At 41.7% G+C, this 14,509-nt stretch overlaps 1 protein-coding gene across 1 annotated transcript in view; it reads right to left on the reverse strand.

Moving 5' to 3' along the window:
• The window catches only part of GABBR2 (gamma-aminobutyric acid type B receptor subunit 2), a 249,382-nt gene that overhangs the window by 198,295 nt on the left and 36,578 nt on the right, over window positions 1-14,509 (reverse strand). Inside the window, exon 3 of the mRNA XM_054727422.1 lies at window positions 4,049-4,219. Within this exon, the coding sequence (XP_054583397.1) occupies window positions 4,049-4,219 (171 nt within the window). The remainder of the gene's footprint in view (window positions 1-4,048; window positions 4,220-14,509) is intronic.

The following is a 14,509-nucleotide window of genomic DNA, read 5'->3' on the forward strand; positions in this document are numbered from 1 at the left end:
CAGTCACACTGCCAAGCAGACTGGGTTCCTCTCAGTGCAAGGGCTCCCATCACCAGAGGGCACCATTTCCACCCTGCATTCCTGAGCCAGTGGTGAAGGACAGAGCATTGGGGGCACACTGAAACCACCCGGAAAGCCTAGAGGGGTTCTAATGCTGGGGTCATTTCATGTAACTGTTCTGAGGGATGGCCTGGGCACCAGGATTTGTAAAGCTCCCCTGTTGATTAAAAAATGTACCCTATCCATATAGGGGAATACTACTCAGCTGTACAAAGAAACAAAACTTCTGATACATGTACATGGATAGTCTTCAAAAACATTGTGCTAAAAAGAAGCCAAGCACACAAAAAATACATGTTATAAGATTATATGAAAATTTTAGAAAAGGCAAAACTATAGAGCCGTGGTCAGCAAACTGCGGCTCGCGAGCCACATGTGGCTCTTTGGTCCCTTGAGTGTGGCTCTTCCACAAAATACCACGGCCTGGGTGAGTCTATTTTGAAGAACTGGCGTCAGAAGAAGTTTAAGTTTAAAAAATTTGGCTCTCAAAAGAAATTTCAATCATTGTATTGTTGATATTTGGCTCTGTTGACTAATGAGTTTGCCAGCCACTGCTATAGAGCAAGCAAACAAACCTGGGCTGGGGGTAGGATTGATGACAAATGGGCATGAGAGAACTTTTAGAGTGATAGGAGTGTTCTAAGACTGGGCTGTGACGATGGCTGCACAACTTTTATAAACTTTCCAAAAATAATTGAACTATATACTAACAATGGGATGAGTTGTATGCAATATAAATCATCCCAATAAAACTGTTAAAAGTGTGGGGAGGGGAAGAGGGAAGGGAAAAAACTCAAGTTATAAAATTTAAATTTTTTTTGTATTAAAAAAAATTCCCCTGGTGATTTCAATGAGCAGTAGAGTTGAGAACCCAATGAAGGAGGCCAGATACCTACTGACCTCAAGGCCATGTTCATTCCTCTCTGGCCCCCGACAGCTCAGGGCTTGGCACATCACAGGCCACATCATTATTTTTTAAGTGAATGGATATGCATTTCTAGAGTCTGTCTCATGAATAGTGGCAAAGAGAATGTCCACTTAATAGCACCAAGTATGCATAAGTCTTTCACTTATGTTTTCTCATTTCCCAGTGCCTGTGAGGTGGGACTAAATCTCCCTATTTTACAGAAGGGAAACTGGGATCTCATTCAGGTGAAGTGAATTGCCTGGTGTCACACAGCCATTGCTTGGCAAAGCTGGGCCTAGAGATTGGCACATCTGACCCAAAACCTGAGTAGCCTCTGGGTCACCACTCACTGGTCTTAAATCTCAGTTGTTCTGGGTTCGAAGGAGCAGCTGGTCCCAAGGTGGGATGGCCCTCAACTCTTCCCCCTCTCAGTCCCAATGTAATGAGCTCCTTGGGATTGAGGTTTCCTCCCCAGCTCCCTCCAACTTCAGGATTGCTTTCATTTGACATTCCTTCCAGTGCACCAGTCCGGAACAGAAGTGCTTGATGCTGCAGATCGACCAGTTTCATAAAAGGAATCCAGTTTCCTTTGCACTCACAAAAAGCTGTTAGGCCCTGGCGAGTTTCCAGGGCCTGCACTCCAGCGATGCAGCCCAGACATCAGGAGAGGGAGGCCAAAGCCCTTGGGCACAGAGAGGAGTCAGCTGGGCGGAGAGATTTAAATCGAAAGGGGTTCTTGCCAGCAATACCACCAAGCAACATCCTGTCCTCAGAAAGGAGGTTTCCCTCTAATGCCCTGAAACTCGGCTGAGGGCCCCCACACAGCTGTGCAGGGATGGAGATGTGCTAACAAACTGTCAATACCTGACCCCAGTGGGTGGGGACAGCATAATGGAGAAAACACTGACCAGTACTCCGGAGGTCCAGGTCCGGGCTTCCAGCCTCAGCTGGGCTCTTCACCAGCATGCACCCTGGGGCAAGAGGCAAGCCTCAATTCCCTCTGTCAGATGGGAACCATAACTCCTCCCTACAGGGTGGTTGGCTGTGAGAGTTGTTAGAGGATCCATAAAGCACTCAACCAAGCCAGGGCTGAAAATGTAATCTCTTTAGGTCAAGGCTTTCAGGTTTTTCAAATCTTCCAGGTCACATGCAGTTCACTTGTGACTGCAGGAAGTTATGGATGGAAAGAAGGAGCAATGTAAGTCTGGAATGGGTGCCTGGACCAGGATTTAGTCCTGACTTTTTTGTGAACAATGACTTCATGACTTCAGAGATGCTTTGAAACCCTGAACATTTTCCCATCCCCTCTCTGGGCCTCAGTGTCCCCTTTTATACAATAAGGGGATTAGGGAAGTGTCTCTAAGGGCCCCTCAGGCTCTGACTCTATTGGATAAGACTCTATTGGAAAAATGCAGGTCCCTCCAAATTGCTGCAGAGTCCCATGTTAATGGGGCCACAGACTGGCCCTCCTCATCCTCCCCATCAACCAGTTTCATACTCATTTCAGAACATTTGTGGCTGCCTGCATAAAGGGCAGTCTTTCAGCAAAAGCCACTTCAGCTTTGGCACTGAGTCACTCCTGCTGGAGGTCAAGTTTTCTTTGTGCCTCACCCTAGGGATTGAGAAGCAGAGAGGTGAGAAGAGGAGGGCCAGTCTTGCCTGGGAAAAGCATGCCTTGTTTGGATAATCACAGATGGTGGGGCCAAACACTTATGCTTTTCAAGCACCTCCCAAAACATCCCTCTCTGTGCATGAACTTTACAGTTTACAAAGTTCTTTCAAATCCATGACTCATCAGATTTTGGTAAGAATCCTGAAGGGATAGGGGAGGAAATCGTAGCTGAGAGAAGAGAGGTGACTTCTCCAAGGTCAATGCATCGAGAGTGGCCTGTCCCTCCCATGGGAGAGATGGGCAGAGCCTCAGAAAGGTAAGTACAAGGCTGGAGTGGAAATCAGGTCTAGTAATTCCCAGTCCTTTCTGCCCCTACCCTCCTGCCGGAATGAGTGGGTCCTTTCCAACTCCTCCCACATCTGTCTCACACCTTCCCTCCCCACAAGGCTCAGTGTTTTTCTCTTGGGCAGTTAAGCACATCTGGAATGTCATGTTGTTGGGAGGCTCCAAGTATCGAGGAGAAAGGAAAGTAGAAATTATAAGGAGAATGGGAAGAAAGACAAGAGACAATTTTGCCCTTATCTGAGTGGGAAAACTTTTTAAACCTTTGATAATATGCACTCTTAGGAAGGGTGTGGGGAAATGGGAATTTTCAAACACATTGGTGGGACTAGAAATTAGAACAGCCTTTCTGGAAGTCAATTTATCTCACTATTTTAAATGACTCAGTAATTCCACTTCTAGAAATCTGCCAGGTGGGAAGGTGTTGGCTGTGATGTTAAAAAGCTATACACATCCATAGGGGCCTGGTTCAATAAATTATCATCTCTCCATCCGACAGAACACCATGGACCATTAATAAGAATGAGATCAATCAAGACTTCTAAGATCTGTTGTAAAATGAAAAAAGCAAAATCTATAGTATGACATCATTGGGTTTAAATAAATATAATGAAAAAGAACTAGGCAGATGAACACTGAACTGAGAGTGGAAGAGAATGTGAGATTTAGGGCAATTAGCAACCTTTTTATTTTTTTACTTTATATTTTGGCTTTTTTTGTTTGTTTGTTTTGTGTTTCAAGTACTACAGATGTCCTCCACTTTCCCCCCATTAACCCCTCCACCCTGTCATGATTTTCAGATGGTCACTACAGCATCAGCAACAAGGACAACAAACCTATAGGGGCGGTGAGGGAATAAGCCACAGGATTTAGCCAAAGGCACAATGAAAGGGAAGGGTTCATTCCCGAGCTATCTAGGACGGAGGTTTTCACCTGTCCCATGCACCATCAAATTCCTCAGCCACCAGCTCTGTTTTGTCAAAGGTAAAACAACTTTGGTCCTGCTAATAAATGTCTGCTTAAAAGCCCTGTGATACTGCCCATCCCTGATTCAGCCATAATGCCCTTGCCTGGAGATGACAGCGGCCAACAGGGAGCTGAGAGCTTGACCCCTCAGCAAAGCATACCTCGGAGAATCTCTGCACATCTTGGGTTAGTGTGCCCACTCGCTTCCACTGGAAGTGCTTTAGCAGCTTCAGGATGGCTGGATTCACCGCGTTGTCTGATGGGACAGTCCGGAAGAAGTAAGGGTATTTTTTCTTATCAGCCAGGACAGGTGTGGTCGCGGCAAAGGAAAGCTGAAAAATACAAAAGAGAGAACACTTTCACTGGTGGGCCTCACTGCTCTGAGCCCAGGATCTTTTGGAGCAGACGAGATCTTTAGTTCTGACTTTGGCACAAACACACAGGGCAAGATATTTTAAAACCTTTTTATTATAAAAGTAATGCATTATAATGAAAGAGAATATTTAAAAAATGCAAAATAAGGAGAAAGAAGGAAAAAAAAAATGAGCGAATAATTTACCCCTCACCAAAGAACCACAATTAATGTTGTAGTCTATTGCCTTCTGGTCTTTTTTCCATGCACATTAATTTAAAAAAAATCCTGAAGTCATTCCACATATGTAATTGAACTGTTTCTCTCTCCCCCTCTTGCCCCCACTCCACACACACTCAACATTATCTTACAAGTATTCAGCCATCTATTAAAAACTCTTTGTAAACATTTTCACAGTTGTATAATATTCTAGTGTATGTAAATAAACATCATTTATTGAATCATCTCTAATTGGGGGACATTTAGATTGTTTCTAATTTGTCATTATTGTCATATTACTCTGCAAGCATCCTTGTGCAAAGCATTTTTTTTTCTAAATTTCAGTCTATTTCTATAGGATAAAAATCTGTGATATAAAATTTCCCAGGAAAAGGATATGCAATTTTAAAGACTCGATCCTTACTTCCAAAAATAATTGTATCAATTTACATACCCACTAGCCAGGTATGATTAGAGAACCAATTTTACCACATTATTGTCAACAGAGGAACTAAAACATTATTTTAATTTTATAATGATTTATCCCTGAAAAACTGGAATCATGTTGCAATCATTGGTTATGCATAATGTTTAATCTTTTTCCATGTGGTCATTAACCAGTAGTATGTTCTATTTCAGGAATTTGCTTTTTCATGTCTTTGGCTTATTTTTTGAGTGGTATTCTAATGCTTTTCTTATTGAGTTTAACGAAGACTTTTATCTGTACTAGCATAACGTTCAAACTCAGACTGTTACAGTTGCTGTCAGTATCCCAGGTTGTTTGCGTTCCCATTTTGTGTGTGTATTTTAATTTACACTAAGTGGTCAAATCTGCTCCTCTTCCCTTTTATTATTTCTTCTTTTTCTTTTAAGTGCCAGTAAGTTGCTAAATTGGATTTTAATGATGTCCTACAAGGCCTAGCTTAAATGTCACCTCTTCCATAACACTTCCTCTGATCTCTGCTCTCCCTTCCCTTGGCCTAATCCACAGAAGGTGCCTATCAACCTTTTTGATTTTTGCCGTGTGATGGTGGGAGAATGGTATCTTATAGTTCTAATTTGCATTTACTGTATTATTAGTGAGGGTGAGTATCTCTTTCTATGTTTGAGAGCAATTAGCATCCTTTGCCTGTTTTCCAACTGGACTCATTTTTTGGATCAGTTGGTAGAAATAATCTTTTATATTAAGGAAATTAGCCCTTTGTGACATAAGTTACTAATTTCTCTCCCAGTTTGTATATCTTTTCTTTTGATGTTTCTTATAGTGTCTTCTGCCATATGGAAGCTTTTTTTTTTTAATGTGGTTGAATTTATCTACTTTTAAATTTTATGTCTTCAGATTTGGTGTTGTATTTCCCACTCTGAGATTATAAAAACTGCTTCATGATTTCTTCTAATCTGTCATCTTTCCCTCCCTTCTTCCTTCTGTTTCCCTCCCTCCCTCCCTTCCTCCCTCCTTCCCTCAGTCCCTTCCTTTCTTTCCTTCATTTGTTTCATTTAAAACTTTGATCCAAAAAGAGCATGGTTGAAGCAAGCTCACTCTTTGCTACCACCAGCTTTCTTCCCAAACTTCCCAGTAGCAGCTCCAGATCTAATACTTCTCAGAGTCCAATTTCAGCATCCAAGGAAATAGCATCCTGGCACCCTCAGGCACCAGCTGAAGATGCTCTTGTAACCTGAGGAAGCACTCCTCCCGCCCTCCCCGCCCCCAAGACTCTGGCAGAGTGGGGGCAGTGGAGATCTTGTCCCTTTTCCTGGTCTGTCTCAGAGGGCCGACAGCCACTACCCAGGATCCCTGGATCTCCTGTCCCCTCAGCAGCCTACACTGTTGGTGTGTGAAGCTGAACACACACCAAACAGCTCACCTGCTGTCACCTGGAACCAAAGAGCCCCTATAAGAACCAATTTTTAAGATCCTCAGAGACAGGGACATCATCCCAAGATTGGTAAAGGTCAAGGATAGAATGGCTGTTTAAAATTACAATAAGGACCAATGGGAAGAGCCTACAGGGAGGAAATTCCCAGCTGGACAGATTGAGGAACACTAGCATTCAGAGTTGTTCAGCAATGAAAGGCCTGCTATTTAAAGTAGTGAGATCCCTGGGTCTGGAGGTATGCAAACAGAGGCTGAACCATGACCTAGAGAGAAAAGAGAGGGGCTTCAAGATGTCTATGAGCTCCCCAAAAACTGTATGAAAAAGCTTGTGTGGGTGTATATGTGCAGACAGACACAAATTTTTCTGAAGAGGATCCACTGCTTCCATCAGATTCACAAAGAGGACCTTAAAACCCAAACAAGATCAGCACTCCAGCATGCAGGTGATATTTAGGTCCCATAGTGAGCTCAACAAAAAGAAGCTCTGCTGTCCCCTAAAACCCACTGTTCATGACTTTTTTCAATATTAAAACAACAATTCAAGCCTCCTACAGTTACCAGCACAAGAAGGAGCTATTAGAAAAATCAGGGAGCAACTATTTCAGGGCCTGCAATGGTGTATGTGCCATCACATCCCCAAAAATGCTTCCCTAATACATTTTGGAAAAATGTTGGTTTTCTGATGCGATTTCTGAATCACACTCTGGTTGATACTTTGCCATTATTGTCCCATTAGTTCCAGGTCCACAATTAATTGTTGCTTGAACAACCTCATATGTTTGCCCTGTAGGTAATTACAGTGGTTACTGTTCAGTGAATAAATGGTCCATTGTGTTTACAATGGGCTTGGAGTACAATATATGCCCCGGGTCTAAATCATGTTGGGTGCAAAATATTAACTGGCACTGACATTTTCTGCACCATTTGAGATAATGCACACTTGGATTAGATGGCTTGGCATCACTGCTCCTCTGGCTGTCACCTCCTAAAACTTCCTTCCATGGGCAAAGACTGCAGGTGCCTACTAGCACTGTTGGATTGGAGAAACCTGCAAAATCATGTAGCTCTGGGATTCTTTACCCTGGCTGCACATTGGAATCACACTGGAAGATGTTTAAAAATTGTACTCACTTAGTTCCACTCCAAACCAACTGAATCAGAATCTCTGGGCACAAAGGCTGACATCAGTATTATTTTAAAACTTCTCAGGTGATTGTGATGCCCAAGGAGGGTGGAGAACCCCTGATATAGATCAACACCCTTAGCTTTTTTTTTCTTCAGTTTTATTTTGTATTGGTTTCAGGTATACAGCTTAGTGATTAGACAATCATATACTTTACATAGTGTTCCCCTCGATATTTCCAGTACCCCAACTGGCATCACACATAGTTTTCGCAATATTATTGACTATATTCCCTAATCTTTACTTACTTCCCTGTTATTATTTTCTAACTCCTAATTTGTACTTCTTAATCCCTTCACTTCTTTCACCCAGTGTCCCCTGCTCCTTTCTGGCATTCACCAGTTCGCTCTCTGTGTCTATACGTCTGTTTCAATTTTGTTTGTTCATTTATTTTGTTCTTTAGATTGCACATGTAAGTGAAAGTACATGGTATTTGTCTTTCTCTGACTGACTTATTTCATTGAGCATAATACCCTCTAGGTACATGCATGCTATCCCAAATGGTAAGATTTCATTCTTTTTAAAATAAAATTTTATTGATTTCAGAGAAGAAGGGAGAGAGATAGAAACATCAATGATGAGAGAGAATCATTGATCAGCTGTCTTCTGCATGCCCCACACGGGGATCGAGCCCATAACTCAGGCATGTGCTCTGACCAGGAATTGAACCATGACCTCCTGGTTCATAATTCGACATTCAACTACTAAGCACTTGGCCAGGCTTCATTCTTTTTTTATGGCCAAGTATTATTTCATTGTATATACCACAGCTTTTTTATCCACTCATCTATTAAAGGCACTTGGCTTGCTTCTATCTCTTGGCTATCCTAACTAATAAAGAGGTAATATGCAAATTGACTGTCACTCTAACACACAAGATGGCCGCCCCCATGTGGTCAAAAATGGCCACCCCCATATGGACACAAGATGGCCACCACAAGATGGCCAGTAGAGGAGGGCAGTTAGGGGCTACCAGGCTGGCAAGGGAGGGCACTTAGGGGTGACCGGGCCAGCAGGGGAGGACAGTTAGGGGTGACCAGGCCAGCAGGGAAGGGCAGTTAGGGGTTACCGGGTCAGCAGGGAAGGGCAGTTGGGGGCAATCAGGCTGGCAGGGGAGCAGTTAGGCATCGATCAGGCTGGCAGAGGAGTGGTTAGGGGGTGATCAGGCTGGCAGACAGAAGTGATTAGGGGCAATCAGGCAGGCAGGAAGGCGAGCGGTTGGGAGCCAGTAGTCCTGGATTGTGAGAGGGATGTCTGACTGCTCGTTTAGGCCCAATCCCACCAGAATCATGCCTAAATGGGCAGTTGGACATCCCTCAAGGTGTCCCAGATTGGAGAGGGTGCAGGCTGGGCTGAGGGATACACACACACACACACACACACACACACACCCCTACACAAATTTCATGCACCGGGCCTCTAGTTATAAGTAATGCTGCTATGAACATAGGGATGCATATATTCTTTCGAGTTAGTGTTCTGTTCTGTTTTTGTGTTTGTTTTTTTCAGATATATACTCAGAAGTAGAATCGCTGGGTCATAAGGCAAATCCATTTTCATTCTTTGTATATTTTTAATTTTTAAAATCTTCACCCAAAGGTATGTGGTTTTTTAAAACTGATTTCTTTAGAGAGAGAAGGAATGAAGGAAGGGAATGGGGGGTAGGGAGAGAAACATCAGTGTGAGAGAGAAACATGGAGCGGTTGCTTCCCATACACAACTGACTGAGGATTGAACCCACAACCTTTCTGGTGTATGGGACAATGCTCCAACCAACTGAACCACCTGGTCAAGGCCCAAGGCAGATCCATTTTTAATTTTTTAAGGAAATTCCAAGCACTTTTGCTAGTGGCTGCACCAATCTGCATTTCCACCAACAGTGCACAAGGGTTCCCTTTTCACCACATCCTCACTATAACTTGTCATTTTTTATTTATTGCTGATGGCCATTCTGACAGGTCAACACCTTTAGTTTTGAATAAATAGGCTGAGACCCAGAAATGGGGGAGATATCGAGATACCCACAGTGGCCAATGAAAGAGAGAGAAGCAGGACTCAAATCCAGGTCTAAAGGACTCTAATACTAGTGCTTTCTCTTCCTGATGGCTGCCCCCCTTGTATGTGCTTGCCCGGCCTTCCTCCCCCAGCACAGTCACGCAGCATCTTGAAACACAAGACCTGTTGCATAAGGGCCTTAAACTTGACAGACTCAACCTTTCTGGACTCTCCTGCCTTACTTCACACAATTGAGTTTATTTCTAAACACACTGTGATTGCGGCTTTGAGTTAAATCCCTAAACCAAGGATTTATTTGAGAGTACTTTTACATTTATTTTATAGTGTTGTTATTTCTAGTTTTATTGCATTGTTTTGAGAATTTGGCATGTACAGTGTTTGTTTTCGGACTTTATTGAGATTTCTTTTGTGGCCTATTATACAATCAATTTCTGTAGAAGTTCTATGGTGGCTGGAAAAACAGATGGAGTCTCCAGTTGTAAACTATAAAAATTATCAGACTACTTATGTATAAGCGATAAAACCAAACTAACCAATTATATTATCACATGTTTTACATTTTTTATTTACTTGACCTATCAAAGACTGAAAGATTTGTTAAATTTTTCTCCATTGTCTCTCACAATTTCTTCATGTTCTGGGAGGGGCAAAAGTAGGCTTACAGTTGTTGTATGGAAAAAATAATACAATGATTAACAAATAATAATACAAGAATAAACTCTGTTTCACATACTCACAACTGTAAACTTACTTTTGCTCCACCCTGTATTTCAACAGTTTTTGCTTTACATCTTTTGATTTTATGTTGTTTTGAGCATAAATGTTCATTACAATTACACTGTTATTTTTCAGCAATGTATACACTTGCCTAATACAAATATCAGGTACTTAATAGGTAATCATTGAGTAAACCGAGGATTAAAATATTTTTCAAGGTAAAATAAACCCCTTTGTCATTTTATTGTTTTGTTTTATATTATATCTTGCTTGGTATTAATATTGAAACTGTTACTTTATTTTTGCATTTGCCTGTCATAGCACTGATCCTCCTATTGGTATTCTATTAAGATTGTTTTAAGTGTATTTCTTGAAAAGAGTACGTGAATGAATTTTAAATATATATGCTTATTAATGTAATGAATACTTGGTTTTGCATTTATCATCTTGTTAGCAGTCTTACTCTTTTCAAGGCTTCCTTTTTGTTTCCTTTGTCTCTTTTGATACTCAGACTATATATCTACTCTTCTCCATTCTGGATATATTAACATTGCTTCTTGTTTCAATCTTCTGGAGTACCACTTAATATTCTGAAGAATAGTGTGGGATTGAAAACTTGCCCAGAATGAGCCTCTATTGGTTTGATACATGGTAGAATTTAGCTGGGTATACAATTCTTGGGCTATCACTTTCTCCCCTTGAAACTATAAAGTAATGCAAAGGAGAAATCGGGGCTAGTTTGATTGTTGTTCATTTGTAGGTATCTAGTTTTCTCTGCCTGGATGCTGGAAAAAAAATTTTCTTTATTCTTAGAATTAAAAATTTTTGCCAAGATAGATCTGGCTGTGGCACTCTTTTTAAAAAAATATTTTTATTGATTTCAGAGAGGAAGGGAGAGGGAGAGAGAGATAGAAACATCAATGACGAGAGAGAATCATTGATCGGCTGCCTCCTGCACACCCCCTACTGGGGATTGAACCCGCAACCCAAGCACGTGCCCTTGACTGGAATCGAACCTGGGACCCTTCAGTCCATAGGCCGAGGCTCTAGCCACTGAGCCAAACCAGCTAGGGCTGGCTGTGGCAGTCTTGATTTTACCTAGGACACAGGGAGTTCTTCAATCTATACACCCAAGTTTTTAATTCATAAAATATACACAAACATATAAATATATACTATTTATTATATATAAAATATATACTATATATAGTATTATATGTAATATATAATACCATACTTACTATATATATATTTGTATTATATTAATATATATTCTTTTCTGTCCTCCAGAACACCTGATTATCTGTGTTGTCTTTTCATTCTCCAAATCCATATCTGTCATATTTTCTTCCATGACTTCATTTCTTGGTCTTTGTCCTCTGCATTCTGGAAGAGCATCTTGTTTTATTTTCTTTTGTTACAGGGTATGAGCATATTGAGTTTCACTAATTTCTGGTGAAATGACTATACCATTTACAGTCCCAGTAGCAGGGCACAAGGTTTTCATCTCATCATGTTCTATCCAATATTTGGTATTATCTAACATTTAAAAAAATTTTTTTTATTGATTTCAGAGAGGAAGGGAGAGGGAGAGAGAGATAGAAAAATCAATGATGAGAGAGAATCATTGATTGGTTGCCTCCTGCATGTCCCATACTGGAGATCAAGCCTGCAACCTGGGCATGTGCCCTGACCAGGAATTGAATCATGACCTCCTGGTTCATAGGTCGACACTCAACCCCTGAGCCATGCTGGCTGGGCTTATCTGACTTTCTAATCTTTCAAGAATAAGGTGGCATTTCATTAGCACTTGACTTTGCAACCATTTGACTGCAATATATAAACATGTTAGCCATTCGGGTTCTTTGTTCTGCAGGTTTGCTGATTTGCTTTTCAACAGCCTCAGTTTTAAGCTTTACTGTTTCTAACATATTTTTATTGTATTATTGACATTTTCAGTTTCCCAGTAATTTTTTATGATCATATCCCTTTTCATCCCATCCCCTTATCTCAGGCTATTTCATGGAGACCTTTTTTTTTTTTTTTCTGCATATGATTGGGGTTACCAAACATCTTTCTAAACTTTTCTTCTTTATCCTACAATAGATCATTTTCAGAGGTAGACTCTTCCTATGCTTCTTCTGGGTATTGTGTGCCTTTGATCATTTTTGCAGCACTTTTTCAAAGGCTGAATGTTAGGTGTTTTCAGTGTATTCATCCTGAAAAGCAAGCAGGTCTTTTCAGATGTGACTTATTAAAGGACACACTATGCAGATTGTCCTTGGCCCTGTTTTCTGTCTACTTATACTGCAAGTGAGTATGTTTCTCAGAAGACTGGAGACTAAGTATTGAGCACAGATTTTGGTGTCCAGCAGGCTCTCTTATGCTGTTCTACATTACTAAGGTGACCTTTCCTCCCTCAGAGCCTGATTCCCTGGTACTCTGGATCAACACAGCACATCAAATCATACATTGCTGCAGGGTTTTTCTTTCTTGCCCATAAAACTTTACTTAGGAAGTTTCTGCTTCCCAGGATACAATGCATTCCTAGTGCCCCTCCTGTCCTCTTCCTATCCAATTGTCCCCTTAGGAATTTATAGCTCTGTCTAAATTCAGAAAGATAGATGAGAATGAAGAGAAAAATCATCTTGGTTGCCTCCAAGATCAGCTATTGTGAGTAGAGGCATAGCTGTCCAATTTCCTGATTGATAAAAACCCTGGGTTCTCTATCTCAGATTGTGGGGCGGGGGGAGAGAAGAAAAAGTCTGCTTATTATTTTTAAGATGATTGTTATTTTATGAGGCAAGGTTCAGGATTCCAGGAGGCAAAGTTTGGTAGGATTTTCTCAATCCAGCTCCATCCGCTTTATAATTAGTGATGCTTCCAAACTTCTGGAATGTCAGTGAATCTTAGGGCCCTTTGGTTCTTTGAGGTAGGCATTGCCATCCATTCTACAGCTGAAGAAACTGTGGCCCAGAAAGGTGACAGCTATGCAATGCAAGGTCAGTATGGGAAATATGGAGCTGGTCTTTTGACTTCATACCTAGTTCTCTTTCTTCAACCTGCTCTGGGCTGTCGGTCCCAGGTGATATAGGAAAATGATCCAGGTCTTGCTCCTCCTTCTGAGACCTGGTGACATAGGGAAGAGATGGCTTAATCCAAGGCTTCCAGATTCTCTTCAACATGGCAAATTTCCATGGTGGGAACAGTTGGTCCTGGAGATTCTGGGGGACACACTCTTAGTAAGTGGGATGGGAAAAGAGCCATCAGCATCTCTCTCTGGGTGGGAAGCTCTGGCCTGCCACAAAACATTTTGTGATAATTTGGGGTCTTCATGTTGAACATGAAGTGTCCATGGGTAGAGGGAAGTGGAGAGCTGACGCAACTACAAGGCCACTTTAGGGAACTGGGAAAGCAGGCTTAGCTGCATCTCTGACTGTGAGAACAGGGCAAATCATTTTCCCTCTGTAGGTGTCTATTTTTCTCATTTCTGAAAAGGATGGATTGGACCAAAGATTTCAAAGGTTCCTTGCAAGCACAACATTTTATGCTTCTCTCTCCAACAATTGAGGAAAATGATTAAGGAGTAGTTTTGTGTGGGTGTATGTTTCATTTAATCTGATTTTATTCAGATAATTGCCGCTGTGTCTCACTCCTCTTTGCAGATATAAACCTGGATAAAAAAATGTAAATATACCTCCCAACTTCAAAATCTTGATTAACTTCCCAGCCACTGATGAATTGTTGCCTAAATGCAATTCATTCTTCAGCTGGTTTGGGGCCTCGGAGTTTAAGTTTTCTGCAGAAAGAAACCATTTTTCAGTGGCAAGTATAGCCAAGAGCAGCTCTATTTGCTAAATCCTAGGTGAGAAACTCCAGCCAGATGGGAGAGGGGAGAAATGATTGAGGCTTGCTCTTTTCTCTGCTCAGTTTAATCTTTTTCCATGGGTTTGCTGACTGTTTCTGTAATTAAATAAGGGAGGTATTTGTCATCTAGGGTTCCTTTCAGCCAAGATGAATGGAACACAACTTTCTCAGGAAGCTTCTGACAAAACCCTGTTTGTGGCCAGCGCCAGGATGTGTACAAAGGCACTGGGCTGTGTGCATTGGGAACTCGGGTCCACTTCAGGTCTGTGCCAGGTCACCGCTGCGCCCAAGCCCTGGAGAAACACTGTTTGGACACAAAGTGCCTCAACATAGATGCCTGTGAGATTAATGTGACGTGGAGCGGCTGCAAAGCACCTCCCAAGTAAATGAGG

This window comes from Eptesicus fuscus, chromosome 15, assembly GCF_027574615.1.
Source record: "Eptesicus fuscus isolate TK198812 chromosome 15, DD_ASM_mEF_20220401, whole genome shotgun sequence".
Taxonomy (NCBI): domain Eukaryota; kingdom Metazoa; phylum Chordata; class Mammalia; order Chiroptera; family Vespertilionidae; genus Eptesicus; species Eptesicus fuscus.